At 42.1% G+C, this 27,467-nt stretch overlaps 1 protein-coding gene across 2 annotated transcripts in view; it reads left to right on the forward strand.

Moving 5' to 3' along the window:
* The first annotated feature begins 12,251 nt into the window (after positions 1-12,251).
* BLTP3A (bridge-like lipid transfer protein family member 3A) overlaps positions 12,252-27,467 on the forward strand; it is a 54,090-nt gene continuing 38,874 nt past the window's right edge. For both annotated transcript variants that reach the window (XM_082637467.1, XM_082637468.1), the window contains exon 1: positions 12,252-12,519. In XM_082637467.1, the coding sequence (XP_082493593.1) occupies positions 12,476-12,519 (44 nt within the window). In that variant the 5' untranslated portion in view covers positions 12,252-12,475. The remainder of the gene's footprint in view (positions 12,520-27,467) is intronic.

Here is a 27,467-nt window from a genome sequence, read left to right on the forward strand (position 1 = left end):
GGGCAGATCCAAAGCCATGGGGAGTGTAGTTAAAGTCCAAGCTGTCATGGAGGTTCTTTAAAAAACTAAGAATAGAATTACCATATGACCCAGCAATCCCACTACTGGGCATATACCCAGAGAAAACCGTAATTCAAAAAGACACATGCACCCCACTGTTCATTGCAGCACTATTTACAATAGCCAGGTCATGGAAGCAACCTAAATGCCCATCGACAGACAAACGGATAAAGAAGATGTGGTACATATATACACTGGAATATTACTCAGCCATAAAAAGGAACGAAATTGAGTCATTTGTAGAGACGTGGATGGACCTAGAGACTGTCATGGAGTGAAGTAAGTCAGAAAGAGAAAAACAAATACCGTGTATTAACGCATGTATGTGGAACCTAGAAAAATGGTACAGATGATCCGGCTTGCAGGGCAGAAATAGAGATAGAGACACAGATGTAGAGAACAAACGTATGGACACCAAGGGGGGAAAGTGGTGGCGGGGTGGTGGTGGTGGGATGATTTGGGAGGTTGGGATTGACATATATACATGAATGTGTATAAAATGGATAACTAATAAGGACCTGCCGTATAAAAAAATAAAATAAAATAAAGTCCAAGCTGTCATCATGTCTACTGCATGGCTTTAATGGTTTGTCAGAATGCCAGGCCTCTTGATTCCAGGCTGCATGAGAAATGGGATCCTTGCATAGAACCACAGGCTAACTTGGTCATCCTGTATGGAAAAAGTCCAGTGGTGATTAGGTGCTTGTCCCAATTACATAGCTTCAGTCAGTTAGTATCTTTCACTTGGTGAACAGAAGAAAAAACCCTGGCCTACCTTAGTAATTTTACTAAGGTGATTTATTAGTAAATTAGTATTAGTAAATTAGTATATACTAATACTACTAAATAACTGTTACTAATAGTAATTTATTTAGTAAATTACTATTTACTCTAGTAATTTTGATCACCTACCTACCAGTTGATTATCCAAATTATCCATACTTGTTCCTCTGACAGAAGTGTCCTGAAGGCTTGCCTGGTATATTGTTTTACATGAAAACCTTAATAAACATTAACTAATTGAAGACATTTCTTTCCCTACCAATTGAAAACTTAAAGGTTAGACTTTCTGGCACAGGATCGAATTCAGCATCTAGAATAATTCGTCAGACAAGTGCAAGAGTAAAAAAGTCCAAATGATCCTTATTCTTGCTCTTTAAGGGTCAGAGTGGTAGATTTCAAACTTACAGAAAAGTTTAAGAACTGCACAAAGAACACTTACATACCCTTTAATCAGAATCACCCATCACCTTTTGTTACCTGTTAGCATTTCACCTCATGTGCTTTATCTTTTGTGCTTGTGCTCTCGCTCTCTCTCTCTCTCTCTCTCTCTCTCTCTCTCTCCCTCCCTCCATATATATACATTCTTTTTTATTCTGAACCATTTGAGAGTAACCCTTTACCATAAATATTTAAGTGTGTATTTCCTAACAATAAGTATATTCTCTTACACAACTGTGGTTTAGTTATCAACCTTGATTCAATAATTTAATCTACCAACGATGTTTCATTTTTGCCCACTGATCCAACATTGTCCTTGTATTTTTTTCACCTTTCCTGTAGAGAATCCTCTCTGCGATCATGTACTTTAATTTTTTGTCACATCTCCTTAGTCTCCTTTTAATCTAGAACAATTCCTCAGCCTCTCTTTTGTCTTTTATGATACTGATGATTTCACCAGCTTTTGTTTAATAGGATGTTCCTCATTTCTCATTTTGGGTTTGCCTGATGTTTCCTCATGATTACAGTTTGGTACATGTCCTCAGTTGCATCCCTAGAATATCACATCTGTAGGCAGGCACACAGGCATCCGCCCCTCATTGGTAACAGTAATTTTGATCACCTACCAGGTGATTGTCCAAATTCTCCATACTTGTTCCTTCTGAATAAGTATCTTTCCCTGGCTGCCAATTAAGAAAAGCCGATAAGGGGACTTCCCTGGTGGTCCAGTGGCTAAGATTCCGAGCTCCCGTTGCAGGGGGTGCGGGTTCAATCCCTGGTCAGGGAACTAAGATCCCACGTGCTGTGTGGCACAGACAAAAAATAAAGGCAAACTGGTTTCACATCCTTGAAAAAGAAAAGCCCATAAGATGACTTACGTCTTCATATGATGATGCAACATTGAACTCAGCACAGGAGGCCGAGATCTCAAAGCCCTTTGTAAGTACTTAGCTTTCACAATGACCCTGAGAAACAGGTCTCTTAATCCTTCCCCCCTCCTCTTTGCCTGTACATCACATCCTAGTACTTTCTGGGGATGCTTGTTGAAAGAATATAGAAGTAAAAAGTAGGACAAAGAATTTTACCTCTACACTCATGCTATATTTTCCCCCTCTTCATCCCTTTTATCTCTCAGGGCTCTGCTAGAGAGAGAAGCATGTGAGGAGGACAAAAAGAATAACAATAGAGCCTAGAGTGGCAGTAAGACATTACTAATTGCCTACCCCAGTATCTCTTAGTATCTTTAATAAGAGAATGCCTAATTTTTATCAGTATGCATGACCATCGGCAGTGGGTCATAGCTCATTTCCCACAGCTTGTAACTAGATGAGCCCATATGGCAGGAGGGAACATGCCTTTTTTTCCTGCTCTTTCTCTTTTCTGTTGACAGGAACGTGGATATGATGTTTGCTTGAAATGCAAGCGACATCTTGGACCATGAATTGGCAACTAAGGATGGTGTTAGCAAGAGAGAAGGAGCATAGGTCCCTAAAGATTGAAGAGCTGCCATGTACTTCTACCTTAAACTTCTTTTACCTGGAAGAGAAGTAAACATCTTTTTTATTAAGGTCACACATTATCTTGAGTTTTCCGTTATGTGCAGCTGAACCTACCTGGCTGATAAAAGAGATACTCCAGGAGGAAAGTAATATATATATATATTTTAAAATAAATTTATTTATTTATTTTTTGTTTCTGGCTGCGTTGGGTCTTCATTGCCTCGTGCAGGCTTTCTCTAGTTGTAGTGAGTAGGGGCTACTCTTCTTTGCAGTGCACAGGCTTCTCATTGGGTGGCTTTTCTTTTTGTGGAGCATGGGCTCTAGGCGTGCTGGCCTCAGTAGTTGTGGCTCGCGGGCTTTAGAGCACAGGCTCAGTAGTTGTGGCACACAGGCTCAGTTGCTCCGTGGCATGTGGGATCTTCCTGGACCAGGGCTTGAACCCGTGTCCCCTGCATTGGCAGGCAGATTCTTAACCACTGCACTACCAGGGAAGTTCCCCTCGTTGTTTTTAAGTCATAACTACCACAAACTAGAAAACTGCTCTCAAGAATCCTTACAGACAGCAATACCATCTCTTTGCTACTCAACCCTCTTGCTCTTGAGTCTTCTATAAAACTACCTTTCCTTGTTTGCATGGTCTTATCTTTTTTTTTTTTTTTTGCGGTACGCTTGCCTCTCACTGTTGTGGCCTCTCCTGTTGCGGAGCACAGGCTCTGGATGCGCAGGCTCAGCGGCCATGGCTCACGGGCCCAGCCGCTCCGTGGCATGAGGGATCTTCCCGGACCAGGGCACGAACCTGTGTCCCCTGCATCAGCGGGCGGACTCTCGACTTCTGCGCCACCAGGGAAGCCCTGCATAGTCTTATCTTTCTTTGGGCATTGTGTATGTCCTCTTTTGTTCCATACAAAGCACAGTATGTACAAATGAATGTTTCATCATGATTTTTTTTTTGGCTGCACTGCACGGCTTATGGGATCTCAGTTTCCTGATCAGGGATTGAACCTGGGCCATGGCAGTGAAAGCGCCGAATCTGAACCACTAGACCACCAGGGAAGTCCCTAATCATGAATTTAGAGATATGGCTGTCCTACCAAGCAGGTGAGCGAAGCTACTGGGTCTGAAATAAAGTGATCACCTAGGTGTTTTAAAAATATATGGATTGTGGAATATGATTCAGCAATAAAAAAGAATGAACTGTTGATACAACAGTTTGGATGGATCTCAAGGGCAGTATGCTGAGTGAAAAAAGCCAGTCTGAAAAGGTCACCTACTGCATGATTCCATCTATATAAATGACACAGTTATTGAGATGAAGAAGAAATTAGTAGTTGCCAAGGGTTAGGAATGGTGTTGGGGTTAGGGGGGAGCAGGGAATGACTATAAAGGGGTAGCATGAGGGAGATCTTTGTGGTGATGAAATAGTTCTGTATCTTTATTGTGGTAGTGGTTACACAAGTCTACACACATAATGAATGACAGAATTATACACACACACCCCCCAATATCAGTTTCCTGGGTTTTATATTGTACTGTAGTTGTGTAAGATATAACCATTGCAGGAAAGTGAGTGAAGGGCACATGGGGCTTCTCTGTATTATCTTAACAACTTCCTGTGAATCTATAATTATTTTGAAATAAGTTTTTTAAAATGTATGAACTTCTGCTTCCAGAAAGATGGAATAGTTGTACATTTCTCTATTCTTATTACTAAAATCCTGGACATTATATTAAAAAACAAGCAAAAGAAACTCTGAAAGGTGGAGAAAAGAAGGCAGAACTGCTAGGGAACCTGGGACCCAAGGAACAACACAGTGAGCTGTCTGGATGTTCTTTTTGCCTCAAAGGTGCCAGACTTGGAGCCGAAGAAGCTGGTAACCAAGAAACTCCAATGGGCAACAGACAAAAAACTCCCCAAGAAAAGCCTGCTCCCTATAGCCAGAGGACCAGAAAAGAGGCAGCTTAGCAAGACAGAAAACTTTTAGACGGTAACCACTCTACTCCAGCCAAACAGCATAGAAAAAAACTTACCCTACCGCAACCCATGCCACAAAGGGCAAGTGGGGAGCTTACACTTCCACCCTTGTGAGGCTATAATGAAGTGCCCCAAATTCCTGCCAGGGTGGTATCAGAGAAGAGCTGGGATTATCATTCTTATCTGGCAGTTACAAGGCATTGCCCCCTCTTGACTGATATAGTTTCAGAAGATGCTTAGTCAGGACTTTAAGGACTTTCAACAATGCCCAGTGGTGATGAGGCTGCACATACCCCCATGCCAGTGGAGGCCTTGTGGGGAGCAGTAACAACACTCTGTCACTGTCAGCTGGAAAAGTATTAGCTGTGGCCTACTGGAAAGCCAGAACTTTCACTTTAGCCCAGCAATAATGGGGAGCTCTTCCCTTGGGTGTCCAAGGAGGCTAATTGGGCAATCCTATCTCCACCTGATAGTAACAGGAGGGCATCTCCCCACTTATCCTGCCAGGCCATTGCAAGAAAATGTCAGCAAAACAGAAGGTTTAAATAAGATCCAGAGTCTCAGAACATAATATGAAAATATCCAGGTTTCAATTTAAAGTCACTTATCATACCAAGAGCAAGGAAGATCTCAAACTGAATTTTAAAATGCAATCAATACATGTCAACACCAAGATGACAGAGATGCTAGAATTATTTGACAAAGATTTTAGAGCAGACATTATAAAAATGCTCCAATGAGCAATTAAGAACATGCTCAAAACAAAGGAAGAGATAGAAAATCTCAGCAAAGGGGACTTCCCTGGTGGTCCAGTGGTTAAGACTGCGCATTCCCAATGCAGGGGGCCCGGGTTCGATCCCTGGTCAGGGAACTAGATCCCACATGCTGCAACTAAGAGTTCGCGTGCTGCAACTAAAAAAAGATCCTGTATGCCACAAGGAGGATCCTGCATGCCGCAGCTAAGACCCAGTGCAGCCAAATAAATAAATAAATATTTTAAAAAAAAATCTCAGCAAAGAAGTAGAAGGCAAAAAGAAGAACCAGGGCTTCCCTGGTGGCGCAGTGGTTGAGAGTCCGCCTGCCGATGCAGGAGACATGGGTTCGTGCCCCGGTCCGCAAAGATCCCACATGCTGCGGAGCGGCTGGGCCCGTGAGCCATGGCTACTGAGCCTGCGCGTCCGGAGCCTGTGCTCTGCAATGGGAAGAGCCACAACAGTGAGAAGCCCGCGTACCAAAAAAAAAAAAAAAAAAAAAAGAAGAAACAAATGGAAATTTTGGAACCCCCAAATAAGTAAAAAAATTCAGCGGATGGGCTCAACAGCAAACAATCAGGAACAGGAAATTATCAGAGAACTTGATAAAACAATAAAAATACCCAATCTGAACAACAGAAAATAGACTTACAAAAAAAAAATGAACTGAGCTGTAGGGACCCATGGGTCCCTGAATATGTAATATTCATATTGTTAGAGTTCCAGGAGAGGAAAAAAGGGAAGAGCCAAGAAAAGTACTGGAACAAATAATGGTTGAAAACTTTCCAAAGGTTTGCAGTGGATGGAGTGAATCTCAACCAGGATAACTCAAAGAAATCTACACCAAGACACAGTCAAACTTCTGAAAACTAAAAACAAAAAATTTGAAAACACAGAGAAAAATGATACCTTACTTTTGAGGGAAAATAATTCGAAGGACAGCAGTTTCTCATCAGAAACCATGGATACCAGAAGGAAGTGGCAAACAGTTTTCGAGTGCTGAAAGAGAAGACCTATCAGTCCAGAATTCTATATCCAGTGAAAATAGTGTTTCAGGAATGACTGGGAAATAAGCATGTTCTCCAATGAAGCACAGCTAAGGGAATTTGTTGCCAGCAGATATACCCTAGAGGAAGGGCTAAAAAGTTCTCTAAACAGAAAGGAAACAATAAATGAATGAATCTCATAACATCAGGAAGGAAGGCTATGGTAAGCAAAAATATGGTTAAGTACAGTAGACTATACTTTTCCTGAGTTTTCTAAATTACGTTTGATGGTTGATGCAAAAATCACAACACTGATTAATGCAGCTCTAAACATATGTGGAGGAGATATTTAAGACAATTATACCTCCAGGAGAAAAAAGGAACATAAAGGGAGGTAAGGTTTCTATACTTCATTATGTCTGGTAAATGGCAATACCAGTAGACTGTGATAAGGTTTGTATAAATAATGTAATACCTAGACAAACAAAAGCTGTACAACTAAAAGCTATACACTCAAAAACACTATAGATTCCTTATTTCAAAACTTACTACAAGCCCATGAGCCACAACTACTGAGGCTGCGTGCCACAACTTCTGAAGCCTGTGTGCCTAGAGCCCGTGCTCCGCAACAAGAGAAGTCACCACAATGAGAAGGCCGCGCACCACAGCGAAGTGTAGCCTCCACTCGCTGTGTAACTTGAGAAAGCCTGCTCGCAGTAACAAAGACCCAACGCAGCCAAAAATAAATAAAATAAATTTATTAAAAAAAACCCCAAAACTTACTATGAAGCTACACTAATCAAGACACTGTGTTACTGGCATAAGATTAGACATATAGATGAATGGAATAGAATTAAGAGTTCAGAAATAAACCCTTATATTGGCAATTGCTTTTCTATTATTATTATTATTATTTTACTTCCAGTTTTGAAATATAATTGACATACAGCACTGTATAAGTTTTAGGTGTACAGTATAATGATTTGACTTACATACATTATGAAATGATGACCACAATAAGTATAGTGAAGATCCATCCTTTCATAAACATACAAATTTGAAGAAATAGAAAAAAATTTTTTTCCTTGTGATGAGAACTCTTAGGATTTACTTTGTTAACAACTTTAATATAAAACGTGCAGCAATGTTAATTATATTTATCATGTTGTACATTATATCCCTAGTACTTACTTATCTTATAACAAATTTGTACCTTTGACTGCCTTCATCCAATTCCCCATTCCCCCCGCAACCCCCCACCTCTGGTAACCACAAGTCTGATCTCTTTTTCTATGAGTTTGTTAGTTTTTGAAGTATAATTGACCTACAACCTATGTCAGTTCCTGGTACATGGCAACTGATTTTCACCAAGATAATTCAATAGGGAAAGAATATTCTTTTCAATGAATGATGCTAAGACAACTAGATATCCACATGCAAAATAATGAAATTGTTTCCCTTCATCACACCATATACAAAAATTAGCTCAAAATGGATCATTTCGAGTAAATGTAAGAGCTAAAACTATACAACTTTTAGATGAAAACATGTAAATCTTCATGACTTTGGATTATGCAATGATTTCTTAGACACAACATGAAAAACAGCAATAAAAGAAATGATATCAAAATTAAAAATTTTTGTGCTTCAAAGTTTACAGTCAGGAAAATGAAAAGACAATGGGAGAAAATTTTTGAAATAATATATATAATTATATATATAATATATAATATAATATATATTATATATAATTATATATAATATAATATATATTATATATTATATAATATATATAATATTATATACAATATTAATAATATATAATATATAATATATATTATATATAATTATATATAATATAATAATATATATAATATATTATATATTATATATATTATATATATATAATATATCTGATAAGGGACTTGTATCTAGAGTACAAAAAGAACTATTGCAACTTGATAATAAAAAGACAGCCCAATTTAAAAATGGACAAGGGGGGCTTCCCTGGTGGTGCAGTGTTTAGGAATCCACCTGCCAATGCAGGGGACACTGGTTTGAGCCCTGGTCCGGGAAGATCCCACATGCCGTGGAGCAAGTGAGCCCGTGTGCCACAACTGCTGAGCCTGTGCTCTAGAGTCCACGAGCCACAACTACTGAAGCCTGCACACCTAGAGCCCATGCTCCGCAACAAGAGAAGCCTGCGCACTGCAATGAAGAGTAGCCCCCACTCTCCACAACTAGAGAAAGCCCGTGCATGGCACCAAAGACCCAACACAGCCAAAAATAAATGAAAAAAAAAAAAAAGGACAAAGGACCTGAATAGACATTTCTCCAAAGAAGATTTACAAATGACCTATAAGCAAATGAAAAGACATTCCACATTATTAGCCATCAAGGAAATATACACAAATTCTTAACCCAATATTGACAAGTAGAATTCATCAATATATAAAAGTAATTATACACCATGTTTTTTTTTTTTCCTTTTTTGCGGTACGCGGGTCTCTCACTGTTGTGGCCTCTCCCGTTGCGGAGCACAGGCTCCGGACGCGCAGGCTCAGTGGCCATGGCTCACGGGCCTAGCCGGTCCGCGGCATGCGGGATCCTCCTGGACCGGGGCACAAACCCGTGTCCCCTGCATCAGCAGGCGGACTCTCAACCACTGCGCCACCAGGGAAGCCCTATACACCATGTTTAAATGAGGTTTACTCTAGGGATGCAGGCTGGTTCAGTATTTGAAAAGTCAAACAATGTAATCCATCATGTTAACAGGCTAAAAAAAATTACATAACATTAAATGCAGAAAAAGCCTTTGAAAAAAATTAAACATTTATTCTTTTAAAAAATTAATTAATTAATTAATTTATTTATTTATTGGCTGCGTGTGGGCTTTCTCTAGCTGCAGTGAGCGGGGGCTACTCTTTGTTGTGGTGTGCAGGCTTCTCATTGTAGTGGCTTCTCTTTGTTGTGAACACAGGCTGTAGGCACACGGGCTGCAGTAGTTGTGGCATGCGGGCTCAGTAGTTGTGGCTCTCAGGCTCTAGAGTGCAGGATGAGTAGTTGTGGCACATGGGCTTAGTTGCTCCAGGGCATGTGGGATCTTCCCTGACCAGAGCTCAAACCCATGTCCCCTGCATTGGCAGGCAATTTCTTAACCACTGTGCCACCAGGGAAGTCCCTATTCTTTTTTTTAAAATCACATCCTTTATTTATTTGTTTTTAAGTATTTATTTATTTATTTGGCTGTGCCGGGTCTTAGTTGCTGCGTGCAGGATCTTTAGTTGTGGCATGCAAACTCTTAGTTGCAGCATGTGGGATCTAGTTCCCTGACCAGGGATCGAACCCAGGCCCCCTGCATTGGAAGCATGGAGCCTTAGTCACTGGACCATTGGGGAAGTCCTTAAACATTTATTCTTGATAAAAACTCTCAGAAAAAATAGGAATAGAGGAGAACTTCATTAAGTTGAAAATAGCACCTACAAAAAAATCTACAGTTAACGTTATACTTAATGGTGAAAGACTGAATGAATGCTTTCCCCCTAAGGTTGGGAACAAAGAAAGGATGTCTGCTCTCGCCAGTACTATTAAACAAAGTTCCAGGAGTGGTAGTCCACTCTATAAGGCAAGAAAAGGAAATAAAAGGGATTCATATCAGGAAGAAATATTCTGTACACTGAATGTATCAATGTCAATATCTTGGTTGTGATATTGTACTAAAGTTTTGCAAGATGTTACCATTGGGGGGAACTGGGTAAAGGGTACAGGGATCCCTGTATTATTTCTTACTTTAACTGAATGTTAATCTACAATAATTTCAAAATGAAATGTTTAACCTTAAAAAAAAAAAAAACAGATCGGCCCCAAATCCCTTTTGTTTTTATGTGCTTTGCATTCTTAGCATTGCAGGGAAAGTACGATACTACTGGTGAGAGTATGAACTCTCCTATTCCGTGGTCCTTAGAGGGGCCATATTTTTTTTAGAGCATGAGTTTTTGCTTTCAATAAAAATATCTCATTCATCAGGCATGATGAATCATCTAACAAGGATGCTGAGTCTCTGAGCTTGAGGCAAGTTTTGTTTTACATAGCTAATGTCAGATATCCAGTCGCCTGCTGGGGTGCTCTAGGAAAAGGAGCAAGAAATGCAAGAAATTGCCCTGAGGCCCCAGCAGGTGACAGCCGAACTGGGAAGGAGCTATTATGGTCAATAATCCTGGCAAGAAATCTCTTCTTCCGTGGGGTCTATTGGTCCCTGGTATGTATTCTGGTGAGAAGTGGGCAGAGGAACAAATAATGATAGATTATGCAGTCTTGATGGAGGAAAATGGATAGTAGAGAACCCAGGCTGAGGATGATTTGTTCCCTTTTAAAAACATAATTTGGGGGCTTCCCTGGTGGCGCAGTGGTTAAGAATCCACCTGCCAATGCCAGGGACACGGGTTGGAGCCCGGGTCCAGGAAGATCCCATGTGCTGTGGAGCAACTAAGTCTGTGCGCCACAGCTACTGAGCCTGCACTCTAGAGCCCGCGTGCCACAACTACTGAAGCCTGCACACCACAACTACTGAAGCCCGCGCACCTAGAACCCGTGCTCTGCAACAAGAGAAGCTACCGCAATGAGAAGCCCGCGCACCGCAACGAAGAGTAGCCCCCGCTCGCCGCAACTAGAGAAAGCCCGCGCGCAGCAACGAAGACCCAATGCAGCCAAAAATAAATAAATAAAATGAAATAAATTAAAACAAAACAAAAACATAATTTGGGAAAGGGGTAACAGTTGTTTAGTGGAAGGGAATTGAATGGCTGAGGGACAAGGAAGGGGGGAGGCTTATCTTGATTTTTCTATTATGTTCATGTATTACCTATTTACAAGAATGAATAAACTTAAAATTAACCGGTGGCCAGATTTCCTATGAGCCTGTCTCGGAGAGTATTTTGCTCAGGTTTTTGCTTGAAGGTTTAAGTCCAGAAAACTGCCACCTTTCTACCTTTGCCTGAATCTACAGGTGTCCCCGGCATATGGGTTACACTTTTAAATGTATGGACTGAGTGGAAGTAGCACTGGACTGAGAGTAAGAACACTTGGGTTCTAGTCTTTTGTCTCACTATGTAGCTGTGACCTTCAGTAAGCTCTTTCAACTATTTCCCCTGGGCTTCAGTTTCCTTATTTTTAAACAAAGTTAATCTCTAAAGCCCTTGGTCATTTAAAGTTACTGCCTCATTTTCTGCTGCCCCCAGCATTTGAGAGTGGGTGCCTCTGCAGTACATCTCATATGTGTTGAGTAAACATATATCCATTGGTTAACAAGGTAAAGGCTAAGAGGGGCACATAGAGGATGGCGGGGCGCCCCCCTCTCACTCTTCAGCACAAAGCAGCAGAGCGCAGTGGTTCTATGGGCCTGTGAGGTCCTTGAGACTACTTTTCACTCCCCAGCCCGATTCCTGCAGTACAGTTAGCTGGTGCTAAACAAATGAGTTAACGTGTGAGGGAAATGAATGAGAAGCGGACCAGGAGGTGTGCAATTACCTAGCTAATTCCTGCAAAAAATTACAGACACGCCACCTTTCCCTAATGCTTCAAGGAGACTGCCGGGGTGTGAACCTCCTGCAGTTCAGAGGCGAAGTTCTTCAGATCCCCCTCGGCTTCAGACAGCGGGCGGGGCTGAGGGGAGAGAGCGAGCTCAGCGCTCGCCCGCCCCGCCCCACGCCGCGCGCGCCCCCGCCGCCGCCGCGCGCCCCTCCCACACCGCGCGCCCCGGGCTGCCGCGAGCCAGGCTGGAGGCGCGCGATCTTCTTGTCGCCGCGCGGGTGGGTGGGATCGTGGCGGAGCTCCGGGCGCCGGGGCAGGGGCGCAAGGGCGCCATGGCGGCAGCTGTGGCGGCGGCGTCCGGTCCCCGCGCCGCGGCGAGGTGAGGGGCCGCCTCTTCTCGGCGGCTGAGGAGAACACAGCTGCCCGCCTGCCTTCCACGCGGGCCGCGGCTCCGGCATGGCCGGGCTCATTAAGAAGCAGATCCTGAAGCACCTGTCCCGGTGAGAGCGCCAGCGCCGGCCCCAGCGGTCCCGGGCCCTTCCTCGCCCCTTTCGACCCTCCTCCCTGGCGCCGTGCTCCTGGCCGGCCTCCCTCTCCTCAGCCCGGGCCGGGACTCGGCGGCGATCCCCGCCTCAACTCGAGCCGGACGTCCGCCTCCCCGCTCCGGTGGCCCCAAACGTTGTCACCACTCTGCTCTTCCCTGGCCCTGGGCCCTCCGGGACCCGGCTCCCCTGCCCTTGCGCGGGTGCCCAGGCTCTCCTCCCCAGCCTAACAGCCCCCAGGCCCTCCCGACCCCAAGGGTCTCCTGACCGGCTGCGCGCACCCTCATTTCCCACACCGCCGGGCAGGTCACCCCGTCCTCCCTTGCATGCCCCCTGGGCCCTCTGCCCGTCACTCGTGGACCCCGCGGTTTCCATCCTTTCCTGCCCGCCCCGCTATGTTTCCTCTCGGCTGAGGACCCGCTGCCCCTCCCTCGGGGCCATCTGCCCGCCTCTTGACCCGCCCACCACCGCCACCCCGGCCTTCCTCTTCCTAGTTCTGCTCCGAGCTAGATCCTTCTTCCCCGGCCCCTTCTAAATAACCCTGTCACCCAGTCCCGCGTAACCCATATTCTGTTCAGATTCCCAACCCCGACACTGGTTTCTCCTTCCCAGAAGCACCCAGCTCCTCCTCTTCATCGTCTGGCTGACCCTGTTGCATCACCCTTGAAAAACCTAATCCTTGCACCCAGGGCCGTTCCTCTGATCTCCTTTCTCCTTCCTTTGCTTCTCTTCTCCTTACATAGACTAAATGGAGAAGGGCCATGAGAGTTGGGCATAAAGTTTCAACAACCTTCCCTTTAAGATGTGGAGGTTTTTTGACAGCCTGTGAAAATAGCTAACGACGCCCACTTCTACTTTGCAGTCATTTATTAAGCAATGTGATGTCCCTCAAGTCATTTGGACCCGAGCCAGGTGACAGGCAAAACAATTCAGTTTTAATTGGGTGACTGCTGACCCCTGATTACGATTGCAGGTTGTCAGAACTGGTGTCCACAAAAATTGGAAGCTAGCCTTTCAGTTCGTTTTCACTCCATATTCCAAGCGGGGCTTGGTGATACCTTAATACCTTTAGACAGCCGTTGTCTGTCACGTGGAGAGTGATCCAGTCCTTGGCTCCACAGTGGTCAGTGGTTTTCAGGAGGTGCGAGTAGGGGGAGAAGCCAGTCAACATGGGACCCCAGACCTTGCACTCATGTATCTTTCCTGGTCTTCTCATTGCCTTGGTGAGTGGTGTGTGAGACACTATTGCTGTCACTGCATCTCCTTTTCTGGCAGACACTGGCCAATTTACTGTTACTTTGATTTTAGACTTTAATTAGTCATTAGATTCAGATACATCTTTTGATTAATCACCACACCATGTTTTTAAAAGTAAAAGCAGATTGGAGGCTGGAGTGGGAAAGTGCCTTTGGACCCTTTACTTGGTTAATTCCCTAGTATATTGTTTTTCAGGTAACATTCATTTGGGTGTTCCATAAATTTGGTTGTTCTGTGTAAAGATTTATGTGTAGGACTAATGATTGTGAAATGAGACAGAAAATTTAACTAAAGGAAAACCATTAATTTGAGTGAACACAGAATCAGAGGATTTTAAAGTTTAGAGATGACCTTACCTAACATAGCACTGTGTTTAGAAGCCCAGGCTCTTCTGGTTTCTTTATTATTTTTTTAAAAAGTCTTTATTGAATTTGTTACAATATGGCTTCTATTTTATGTTTTGGTTCTTTGGCCCCAGGTATGGGGGATCCTAGCTTCCCCACCAGGGATCGAACCCGCACCCCTGCACTGGAAGGTGAAATTTAACCACAGGACCGCCAGGGAAGTCCTTTTGGTTTACTTTCTTTAACTGTAAAATGAGGATAATAATAGTATCTAACTCAAAGGGTTATTGTGAGGGTTATATGAGTTAATACACAAGGGCTCGGTGCAGTGCCTAGCACATAGTAAGTGCTCGATAAAACATGAGATATGGCTATTTTGGGGGCCACAACTTGTGTGACAATTTGATATAAGCCATAGACTTCTCCTGAAAAATCCACATACACAAACAAGTAATTTTTTATATAAGTTCCCCGGGGGGAGGGGGAGGGTTAAGAACCCCTTAAAGCACATGCCTTAACCCCATAAGGCATCTTGAGTGAATTCCCTGAATAATCCTTGACTAGTTCAACCTCTCATTTTATGGCTGAGGAAAGTAAAGCCTAGGAGGATAAATAACTTGCCTAAGTTGCAGTGGAAGGTAAGGTAGAGAAATAGAGGGAGTTCCCTGGAGGTCCAGTGGTCACGACTCAGCGCTTTCACTGTCAAGGGCCCGGTTCAATCCCTAGTCCGGGAACTAGGATCCCACAAGCCCCATGGCCCGGCCAAAAAAAAAGGTAGAGAAATAGAACCCAGCTTTCTAATTCTGGTATACTTTCCCCATAGGATACTCATATTCTGTGCACCCTCTATGAAGATAGAGTTTTTAAAGAAAAATTTTAATAGTATTGCTGACACATTCAGTGAATCCTTAGTGAACAAAGTATCTCTTAGATGAATTAGGAATAGGTATGACACACATTGGAAGAAATTTCTTGTTTCCTCAGGGTTGTGTGTTTGACTGAGGAGGTGGGGGGAGAAGGTTATTCAGGGCTGCAATTTCAGGGCTCCTGGAAAAGTGCTAGGACATGGGTCTGATTGGGGGAAAGGTCAAGCTCCTGAGGCCCTTCTGTTGGTTTAACTTGGAAAAGCTGCCTTAATCACATGTGACATTTGTGTCTTTGTATGGTCTCTACTACACGTACAGAGGCCGGCCTGCCTGGAGGGGAACTATAGCTTCTGTGTCTTGCCAAACCTGATGGGGAAGGAGAGAGAAGAGAAGGGATACTGGATTACTATATTAAGTAAATATTTATAGGTGTTTAATAATTACTTGTTGATGATGACAGTGCCGCTTGACCTGGAAGAGTGTCCTATAGCAGGAAGGATATCCCAGTGACTCGCATATTATTTTTAATTTTGGTCATGAAGTTTCAGGTACTAAAGTTTCTTGTTGGAATGCATCCTACTTGTTAGTAGAGTATTTTGGTAAACAAGATTTGAAGGAGGTGATGTTCAAGATACTTTTGTTAAGTGTCTTCTCTAGGCCAAGCACTGATCTGGGCACTGGGGATTCAGGAGGAAAGAAGTATAAATCTCTTCTAAGGCCTTCAACCTATGGTTTGGATGACTGCTGTTTAATACAAATAGCTTCAATGTACAGTATTCATTTAAATAAACCCAGGAGGAGACCTTTACTTAGAAACAAAAGTAATCATTTAAAAAATATCCAAAATTGATTTTTCACCGAATTAGATTATTCTTGTTTTAGAACACCTTAGCTAAGACATTTTGTTATACAAGTAAGAAGAAATATGATAGATTGTAAAGTGAGTCAAGGGACTATGGCTCAGGAAAAGAGCTTTTCACCTTCTAGCTCTGCCACTTAATGAACAGGGCAGCCTTTCTGAGCCTTAGTTTTCTTATCTGTAAAGGATGAGAATAAGGAAGAATACTACATGCTTTGCAGAATTTTTTGAGAATTGGGGATAAAGTATTTATTATAGTGCCTGGCATGGAAGTAGCATTTAATAAAGAGTAGCTATTATTGCATGGCCAGAGAATACACTTCCATGGTATGGGTGACAGCAACTAATCCAACTGGCTCTTTTAGAAACCCATCAGAAGTATGAATTATTTACTCAGAATGGCTGTGGGAAATGTGACCCCGAGTGACAAAGACATGGCTGATAGACATGATAGATATTTTAAAAAACATAAGCATTAGGTGAAATTCAGAGGCATAGAAGATTTCAGAGTCCTTTCAGAGAATAAGAGAGCCTGACTGTGAGCTCAGCCCTCTCCGTTTCTGATCAGTGTCTCCACTCGTTTATACTCATCATCCTGGAGAGATCACTGGGCCAGCCTCTGGTGGACTGCTGGGAGCTGCAGGCTCGGAGAGGCTTGCCCTGCTTGCCCAGGGTCTGTTTAGGTGAAGGCTTCTAGGCCTAGTCTCAGCTTCCAGATCACGCCCCTTTATACTAGACTTTACTTATTGTCATCTTCATTTCCCAAATAATTATTTTGTGCATTTTCTGGCAATAGTGCAATCATATATGTATTTGTTTCCTTCCTCATCTTGTTGTGTTGCTTCAGAATAAGTGCTTTTGTTTACTCAGCAAATATTTAATAGTAACAGCCAACTGTGCGAATAAGCATTTTACAAGTCTTATGATGATTTAATCCTCAGACTAACCCTGTGAAGGAGACATTAGGCCCATTTTATCGATGAAGAAATGAGGCACAGAGAAGTTAAATAACTTGCCCCAAATCATAACTAGTAAGTGATGGAACTGAGATTCTAACGCAGTCACTCCCATTCCAGAGCCGGGCTCCTTTTTTTTTTTTTTTTAATGCCTATTAATCATCTGTTCTATTTTATTTATTTTTTAAAATTTTATTATTTATTTTTGGTTGCTTTGGGTCTTCATTGCTGTGTGCGGGCTTTCTGTAGTTGCAGTGAGTGGGGGCTACTCTGTTGCAGTGCATGGGTTTCTCATTGCAGTGGCTTCTCTTGTTGCAGAGCATGGGCTCTAGGCAAGCGGGCTTCAGAAGTTGCAGCACACGGGCTCAGTAGTTGCAGCACACGGGCTCAGTAGTTGTGGAGTGCAGGCTCTAGAGTGCAGGCTCAGTAGTTGTGGCGCGTGGATTAGTTGCTCTTCTGCATGTGGGACCTTCCTGGACCAGGGATCAAACCCATGTCCCCTGCATTGGCAGGCGGATTCTTAACCACTGCACCACCAGGGAAGTCCCCAGAGCCGGGCTCCTTAATCACTCTGCTGCTCTAATGCTTCTCATCTACTAAACATACTCTTGCCACCAGCACCCATGTGAAGGAAGAGAATATTATCAGCACCAAGAAGCACCCTTGTGTCTCCTCCCATCATTACATCTACCAAAGGGTAGCCACTGTCCTGATTTCTAACAGCAAAGATTAGTTTTGTCTTTTTTTGTAATTTACATAAATGGAATCACAGAATGTATGCTTTCATGTCTGGCTTCTTTAGTTCAACATTATTTTTGTGAGGTTAATCTCTGTTATATCAATTTGTAGATTTTTCATTTTCATTGCTGTCTAGTATTCTATTATGTGAATATACCTAAATGCATTTATACATTTTACTATTGATGGACATTTGGATAGTTCCCCAGTTTAGGGCTATGCTGAATAGTGCTGTTAGGAACATTCTAGTACATGTCCTTTGGTGAACGAATGTATACATATTGGTTGGGGATATACCTAAGAGTGGAATTTCTGGGTTGTGGGATATGTATATGTTAAATTTTAATAGACATCGCCAAACAGTTTTCCAAAGTGGCTGTACCAATTTTCACTTCTTCCACCAGAAATGTATGAGAGTTCTGGTTGCTCTATATCCTGGCCAACACTTGGTATTTTTTATCTTTTTCATTTTAGTCATTCTGATGCATATGTTTTGAAAATTTCTTTACTTCATCTGTGGTAAACCAGATGGCCACTTTATTTTTGCCTCTGTTTAATTTTCAAATTCTGATTTATTTGTAGATTTGAGTCACAAGCAAATGTCAGAACCTTGAAAACAGATCTTTTTGGAGAAATGTTCAAATTGGGAGGTTCAATGAAAATAATTAGGGTAATTTGTAACCATTAACCCAGAACATTTCTTGCTTGGAATGGATGTGATGCTTTGCTCCCTGTCAAAATAACGGTCATGTACCTTGAGAGAAAGGAGGGGCCGTTCTTTAGGCATTTGAGTTTTTGTTAAATATTTGGTCTTCAGACTACCCTGGATATTAAATAATTTCATTCTGTTCTATAAGCTTAGTCCCCCACTGGCATAGTCTTTTATCTTTACTAAAGAAGCTAAAATTTGAATTTCATAGTTGTTTTTTTTTTTTTTTTGCGGTATGCGGGCCTCTCCCGTTGCGGAGCACAGGCTCCGGGCGCGCAGGCTCAGCGGCCATGGCTCACGGGCCCAGCCGCTCCGCAGCATGTGAGATCTTCCCAGACCGGGGCACGAACCGGCGTCCCCTGCATCGGCAGGCGGACTCTCAACCACTGCGCCACCAGGGAAGCCCTGAATTTCATAGTTTTTGTATTAGAGTCTTTACAACTTTCCAAGGATGATTCCCTTTTATCATAAAGTGGTTGTCTTGTGTCTTAAAAAGTAGCATTTATAAGCAATAAAAATTTCAAAGCAGTACTGTCATATGTATCTGATGTACAAAGCTTAATGTATGATTCACAAATAATGAAATTAGCTGCTTTGAAAAATTAATTGAGAGGCATGTCATAGTAGTAGAAAGAACCAGGACTTTGGATTCTAAAAGGTGGCTGTACATTCTGACTCTGCTACTTGTAAACTGGTGTTCAGAAGTCTTTTTGCTTCTTGAAGCTTCAGTTTTCTCATCTGTAAAATGGGGGATAATAATGCACTCTGTTGTTTTGAGGATTAGAAATAATGTATAAAAGTGCCTGGTACTGAAAAAGTATTCAATGAACAGTGACTACTACTTATCTTATTAAAGTTGCTCAAGAGAGATCACTAACAGTGCCTAACTTACCCAAATGTCTTAATTCTTTAGATATTTAAGAATTACGTTTCTTAATATTTTAATATGGAGAGGTAGAGATGAATGCTCTGTATCACTGCTTAAGGAGAGAAGGAAACAAGGGCTGGTCCCATTTATCATTGTTTTCTTATCAAGGCACACTACAAGGTAAATTTTGACCTCAGCATAGGTGAAATACTTGAAATGTAATACTGGGTTGGGTCCTTAGAAGATTTAATAATCCAAAGTTTAAGAAGATAGCACAATCATATACTGTATTCTCACAGCGGAAAAAAAAATTAGAGGTCATTTAGTTACCCTCACCTAATATAAAGCCTGGCTGAATAGTAATCTGTTAAGTATGGCGTTAATTGCTGAAAAAAAAAGATTCTTTTTATCACAGCTTAATTCTCTACAACCACTGGAGTGTGACCTCCATATGGCAGGGCTTATGTCCTTTGGCTACTTTGAAAACCAGAGAGTTTAAGATGTTTTGAGTGGGTTAAGTGGGTGCAGGAGAAGGTATGTAGAATGGGGGTGCATAGTTATAACTCACGGAACCATAGACCGGAGCAGGAGTGGGGGTGGGAGAGCAGAAGGGCAAGGGAATCCAATTCACCCAGTGTCATTAAGGGACCTTTTATCTTTGCATGATGAAGCAAGTGCTACTGGTGCTGATTATAGATGCTAAAGAACATTTCCCAATATTTATAAGCAGTGGAATCAATCAATCAATCAATATCTGTAGTAAACGGAAAAACTAAGGTGTAAAAAGAATTCACATTAGCAAGTTAGGTAAAGGGTTTGTAGTTTGTACCTTCTTGCCACAAAAATAAGGACTAGATGTATTATAAATTATTTGTTGATTGATGTTGTTTTATTTGCCCACAGCAATGATCATTTTACATGTATACTCAGTCTTTATAGTGCCTTGGAGATATCTATATCTATATCTATATCTATATCTATCTTGGATGTCAGCCCATCATTTAAAGAATGAGAACACTGATGGTGAGAGGTCAGTGTATTTAAGTCTCTGACTTACGGAAGTGTTATGTTCTCAAAATTTATTTCTAAGTTTGAAATTTGGAGTGTGTGGTCCCGTAGTAGAAATAGTGTTGTAAATGTTGAATAGGTTCCCACTTAGCCCACAAAAGCAATAGTGTGTTAATTATATATAATATAAGCTCACTAGATGGAGATCTGGGTCTTGATTGTTAGGGAACCATTTGAAGGAGGCGGGGAGATGAAGAAGAAGAAGAAAACGTTTTCCTTTCCCATTCCTTGGAGTAAGATCTTTTAGATCATTGAGATCATTGTATCTCAGCAAGGACTTTTTTTTTGGTTGTGATTGAGGAGGGTGACCAGCATTTAATGAGTGGGCTGGAGATGCTGACGTCATGCAGTATGCAGAATCATTTTACACAAAGAAGGATTGTCCTTTGTCTTTTTAAAAATTAATTATTTATTTACTTTTGGTTGCACCAAGTGGCTTACAGGATCTCAGTTCCCTGACCAGGGATTGAACTTGGGCCACGGCAGTGAAAGCCCGGAATCCTAACCATTAGGCCACTAGGGAACTCCCTGTCCTTTGTCCTTTTTGACTTCTTAATGTTTGTTAGATGTTTACAGAGGTGAATTACCTGTTTAGATTATATAAGCCTACTTACATGTAAACACAAAGTACTGCACAGATTTTTTTTTTTTTTTTGGCCGCTCTGCGCAGCTTGTGGGATCTTTGTTCCCTGACCAGGAATCGAACCCATGCCCCCTGCAGTGGAAGCACGGAGTCCTAACCACTGGACCACCAGGGAATTCCCTGCATAGCTTTGAACTAGAGTGAATGTTCCAGGACTGCAGCTACCATGGGGGAAGATTGTTCTGAACATTATTTTAGAAAATGTTGTCAGTCTTGGCAATACCACTCGTAGAGTTGAGTCTGTTAGGGCTGAGAACCACTGAGTTAGTCTGGAATCTGAAACAGCTCAAGTTTGCGCTTGATATCCTCGCTCTTCTCTCCTTTATGTCTCTTTCCCACCTCCTAAGTCCCCCCTTCTCATGCACCCATTGCCCCGGTTCTACCCTCAGTCCTCTGCTACCATATCCCCTACCCTCAGGCCTATATGCTCTGCTCCCCTTACTTTCTCACCAAAATTCCCAGTTCATTAGGGTATATGATTTCACCCAGCTCAAGGGGAGGAATAGAGAACATATTTGGGAGCAGGAATGCTATTCTAACTAGACCAACTCGAATTCGTAGTATGTCCTACAGGGTCAGCTCCCCTAAGCTACTCTTACTTTCATAGCTCCTCAATCCACAGATACTCTGGAAGCTCCAAGTTTGTTTTTTATTTTCCAAAAGTGGTTTTTGTTGCAGTGGCAGTGAGGATGGGGCAGGGGTCTGGGCAGCAGGGGTCTGGGCAGTGGTATATATGAGTCAATTGAAAGTTGGGGAGTTCTGAAATGTAGACAATCCAGATAGGGATGGCTAAGTTCATTCAAGCTGACTTCCTCGCGCCATCTGGTGTAGTGCTTTCCCAGGCAGAGCTGAAAATATGCGTTTTCCTTTTCTAAGAGAAATCTGTTTTTCTTTCTTCTCTCTGTATGTCTCTTTTTTTGAAATCTGTGTTTTTTAACCTGAGCGAAAGAAGGGGCTGCAGTGTTCAGGAACTCACTTCATTTGAGGAAATGGCTTGACAGAGGTAGAAAACGGTTCTATTTCTAATAATATAGGAGTTTCTTATATTGACCTAACCCTCCCTCATGTAACAATTATGAACTCTGGGTAGTATGTAAAAAGCAACAACTGGAAGACTTTGGAAAGTGACCAAATGAGGCAGAAACTGACAGGGAACTTGAAAGATGGGAACTGCACTGGGTAAGAGTCTCACTTATATAGCTTTTTGCCTGAGGACACTCCCCAGTTTGCATGGTGGGTGATGGCTAGCACTCAAGCAAAAGTCTGCAGTCTTACTAGCTTGGGGAGTCAGAGAGTAGAGTTCAGGGCTATAAGAGGGGCTGGAAAATGAGGGAATAAATCTCAGAAAGAAGGGAGCAGGCTTCCCTGGTGGCACAGTGGTTAAGAATCCGCCTGCTAGTGCAGGAGACACGGGTTCAATCCCTGGTCCGGGAAGATACCACATGCTGCGGAGCAACTAAGCCTGTGTGCCACAACTACTGAGGCTGTGCTCCAGAGTCTGTGAGCCACAACTACTGAACCCATGCACCACAACTACTGAAGCCCACGTGCCCTAGAGCCTGTGAGCCACAACTACTGAGCCCACGTGCTGCAACTACTGAAGTCGCATGCCTAGAGCCCATGCTCTGAAACAAGAGAATCCACCGCAATGATAAGCCTGCGCACTGCAATGAAGAGTAGCCCCCACTCGCCGCAACTAGAGAAAGCCCGTGTGCAGCAACGAAGACCCAGTGCAGCCAAAAAGAAAAGAAAAGAATAAAGAGATTTGCAATTATAAAAAAAAAAAAAAAAAAAAAAGAAGGGAGCAACAGAAGGGGAAGCCCTAAAATCTGCTTTAATCCTTGACATGCATGGGGGAAGACTCCATGGAGCCTGGAAAGGCAGTGGTTGAAAGCTGAAAGAATTGAGCTGAGATTCAGCTTCTGTCCACCACAGGGAAGACAGAGTTTGGAGTATGAATCTAGCTGAGTTAATTGCCCAACAGAACAAAATTCTTCAAAGGAAGATTGACAGAATCCAGAATCTCAATAATGTCCAGTATACAATAATAAATGACTACATGTGTAATAAAGGAAAATGTGACTCATTGTCCAGAGAATGGCAGTCAGTAGAAATGACCGCAAGATGACTCAGATGTTGGAATTATCAGACAAAGACTTTAAAGCAAACTTGGTAGTAGTAAATAAACTTGGTAGTAATAAATATCAGACAAGGACTTTAAAGCAGACTTGATAACAAATGGAGAATGTGAGCAGAGAAATGGAAAGTATGAAAAGAACCAAATATAAAATCTAGAACTTAAAAGTACAGTGTCTGAAATGAAATATTTAGTGGACTTGCTCAACAGCAGATTGGAGATGGCTAAAGAAAGGGTCAGTGAACTTGAAAATAGAGTAGTAGGAATTATCTACTCTGAAGAACAGAAAAGATTGAAAAACAAAAACAGCCTCAGTGACTATGGGACAATATTAAAATATGTGTAATTGGAGTCCTAGAAGGAGAGAAGAGAGAATAAGATACATGGCAGATTATACTTTCCAAAGATGGCTACAATGATATCTGTCACCTTACATGTTTTTCTCTTGGCCCTAGTGGCTTTCTTGTAACCAACTGAATGGGGGTGGAAGTGACATACAAACTACACGAAGCACCTACATGTAGGTGTGCAGTCAACAGTCCCAGCTGAGCCCAGCCTTTGAGACATTCTAGCTCAGGGCCCATCCATGTGAATGAAGAGGGCTCCAGGTGATCCCAGCTCCCAGCCATTCATCTCTTCCCAGGTGAGGCCCCAGATATCATGAATCAGAGAAAAACAACCCTAGTTATCCCTTGAATGGATTTCTAATGCACAGAATGTGTGAGCTTAATAAAATGCTTACTGTTTTATGGCACTAGGAGTAATTTGTTATGCTGCAGTAGATAACTAAAACAAGACAAAAAAATTCTGAATAATGGCTGACAACTAAATAATAAAAAAAACAAGTAACCAATTTAAAAATGGGCGGAGTATCTGAATAGACATGGCCACAAATACATGAAAAGATATTCAACATCATGAGACCATCAAGGAAATGCAAATCAAAACCACAATGACTGGACAGGAATAAAGACGCAGATGTAGAGAATGGACTTGAGGACACAGGGAGGGGGAAGGGCAAGCTGGGATGAAGTGAGAGAGTGGCATGGACATATATACACTACCAAATGTAAAATAGGTAGCTAGTGGGAAACAGCCACATAGCACAGGGAGATCAGCTCGGTGCTTTGTAACCACCTAGAGGGGTGGGATAAGGAGGGTGGGAGGGAGACACAAGAGGGAGGAGATATGGGGATATATGTATATGTATAGCCGATTCACTTTGTTATAAATCAGAAACTAACACACCATTGTAAAGCAATTATACTCCAATAAAGATGTTAAAAAAAACCCCAAAACCCACAATGGCTACTAGGATGGCTATAATGAAAAAGACAGATGATAACAAGTGATGGTGAGGATGTGGAGAAATTAGAACTCTCAAATACTGCTGGTAGGATTGCAAAATGGTACAACCACTTTGGAAAATAGGCAGTTCCTCAAAAAGTAAAACAGTTACCGTTTGACCCAGCAATTCTACGCCTAAGTGTATGTCTAACAGAAATAAAATTCTAAGTCCACAAAAAAACTTGTATTTGCTTTTTAAAAAAAATATATTTATTTTTTTATTTGGCTGTGCTGGGTCTTAGTTGTGGCACATGGGATCTTTGTTGCAGCATGGGGAATCTTTAGTTGCAGCATGTGAACTTTTAGTTGAGGCATGTGGGATCTAGTTCCCTGACCAGGGATCAAACCCAGGCCCCCTGCATTGGGAATGCGCAGTCTTAACCACTGGACCACCAGGGAAGTCCTGTACTTGCATTTTCATAGTAGCATTATTCATAATATTCTCTAAGTGGAAATAACCCAAATATCTATCACCTGATGAATGGATAAACAAAATGTGACATATTCATGCAATGGAATATTCTTTGCTATAAAAAATAATGAAGTGCCGATTCATGTTACAACATAGATGAACTTTGAAAACAGTATGCTAAGTGAAAGAAGCTAGTCACAAGAGACCACGTATTGTACGATTCCATTTATATTAAGTGTCCAGAATAGGCAAAGCTATAGAGACAAAAAATAGAATGACAGTTGTCTAGCTTTGGGAGGGATGGGGAGATTGGGGGTGATAGCTGCAGGGTGTGGCTTTTTTTTCCTTGAGGGAGGTAGTGAAAATTGATTAAGCTTATGGTTGTACAACCATCTGAATATACTAAAAAAACTGTACATTTTAAATGGATGTATATATGGTATGTTAATGATATTTCAAAAGAGCTGCAACAGAGAGAGAGAGTGGGAGAAATAATGTCTCAAAATGTTCAAGCTTGGTGAAAAACAGATTTACTGAATCCAAGAAGCTCAGTGAACCCTAAGCAGGATAGATCCAAAGAAAACCACCCCAGGCACATCACAGTTACATTGCTGAAAACTAAAGATAAAGAGAAAAACTTGAAAGCAGCCAGTGAAAAATGCCTCATCACAGAAAGGAGAACATTGATATAAATTAATGGCTGACTTCTCATCAGTAACAAAAGAGGCAAGAAGACAATGGGATGATATCTTTAAAATGCTTAAAGGAAGAAACTCAGCCTGGATTCCATATCCAGCTAAAATGACCTTTAAAAATGGAAAGTGAAAAAAAGACTATGTATATTTATTTACTTATTTATGCACGCATGCATGCTGCATTGGGTCTTAGTTGTGGTACGTGGGATCTTTCATTGTAACACACGGGCTTCTCTCTAGTTGAAGTGTGCGGGCTCCAGAGTGCATGGGCTCTGTAGTTTGCAGCACACAGGCTCTCTTGTTGAGGTGTGTGAGCTCAGTAGTTGTGGCACGGGGGCTTAGTTGCCCTGTGGCATGTGGGATCTTAGTTCCCTGACCAGGGATCGAACCCCTGTCCCCTGCATTGGAAGGCGGATTCTTTAGCACTGGACCACCAGGGAAGTCCCTGGACTAAGTGATTATTTAAGATCCCTTCTAGCTCTGAAATTCTGTGACTCTGCAAATCTAAGAATTCTCACTTCCCATCATTGTGGTACATGTAAAGATGTCTGAGAGCCTTTCTCTGTTGTCTCTTTGGCAGATTGCAGTTCTTTGGCAGAAATGAAACCTGATCAAAATCTGTTTTTCCATCTTGATTTCATCTTAGCTTCTATGCTCTGTAACAGTAACAGATGGCCATGTTTTCCCACATTCTTGAAGTGGAATAAATAGCAGGCTTCCATTAGCCTTTTCAGCCACCCTTGGACTCAGTGATGTCATCCTCTATTAGGAGCACAAATGCTGAATGAAATTTGTACCAGGGGTTGTTGGATGGTTTCCAATTAGATCTGAGATCAGTGGTTTCTTTGGTTGAGTAGACCTCCACAAACCTCCGCCACGACTGGCCCCATGGGTCACCTTTCACCTATTCTTTGTTATTATAAAATGAGGACAAAATCAGGTGAGGAATTCTTACTGCATTTTTGAGAAGCTGGTAAGGCAATAGCCATTTTTTGTTGACTCCTAAAAGTAAATTTATAAATTAAAAAACAAATCTATGTTATATCATTATTACTGTTATGGGAGAACAGCCTGTGGTGGTCCAGCATAACCTGCCTGTACTGTCAGCCATCCTTAGAGCATAAGTAAAGAACTCTTGGTGGTTTCTTGTGTTCAGTTTTTGATGATTACTTACTAACTTACTTGCATATTTGATCATAGAGCTGGTGGCACAGTAACCTGTGTGGTCTCTTGTCAGTGTCTTGGTAGAGACTGGGCATTACTGCTGGTATGGTGGTGACTTAGCCCTGGGCATACTTAAGAAAGATTTTATTAATCTGATTTGTTTGGCGAAGTGCAGAGAAGTTTTTGATGGAGTTACACTCTAACTTTACCCCCCCAAACAGATTTATTCTTCTTATACAGGTTAAGCAGTCCATGGTAGGTTGTAAAAGGGAAAAGATGTCCTCTAACCATTTCTGAGATAGCTTATAAATTCATTCTGTGCCAGATGTGTTTTAGAGGAACATATTACTGAGTGAAAATGTTACTAGAAGTAAGACAGTCCAGTGGGCAGAGCTGGGTTCATGCTTTTCCTCTGCCTCTTCCTGCCCTGTCACCTTGGGCAAATGACTTTACATCTGAGCCTCATGTTCTTCCTCTTTATTTTTTTTAACATCTTCATTGGAGTATAATTGCTTTACAATGGGGTGTTAGTTTCTGCTGTATAACACAGTGAATCAGCCATATGTATACATGTATCCCCATATCCCCTCCCCCTCCCACCCCTCCAGGTGGTCACACAGCACCGAGCTGATCTCCCTGTGCTGTGCAGCTGCTTCCCGCTAGCCGTCTGGTTTACGTTTAGTGGTGTATATATGTCCATGCTACTCTCTCAGTTGTCCCAATTTACCCTTCCCCCTCCCCGTGTCCATTCTCTTTGTCTGCGTCTTTATTCCTGTCCTGCCCCTAGGTTCATCAGAACCATTTCTCTTCCTCTTTAAAATGGGGATAATGAGGCATACCTCA

The sequence above is a fragment of the Mesoplodon mirus genome (genome assembly GCF_964341445.2).
Source record: "Mesoplodon mirus genome assembly, chromosome: 12".
Lineage (NCBI taxonomy): Eukaryota > Metazoa > Chordata > Mammalia > Artiodactyla > Ziphiidae > Mesoplodon > Mesoplodon mirus.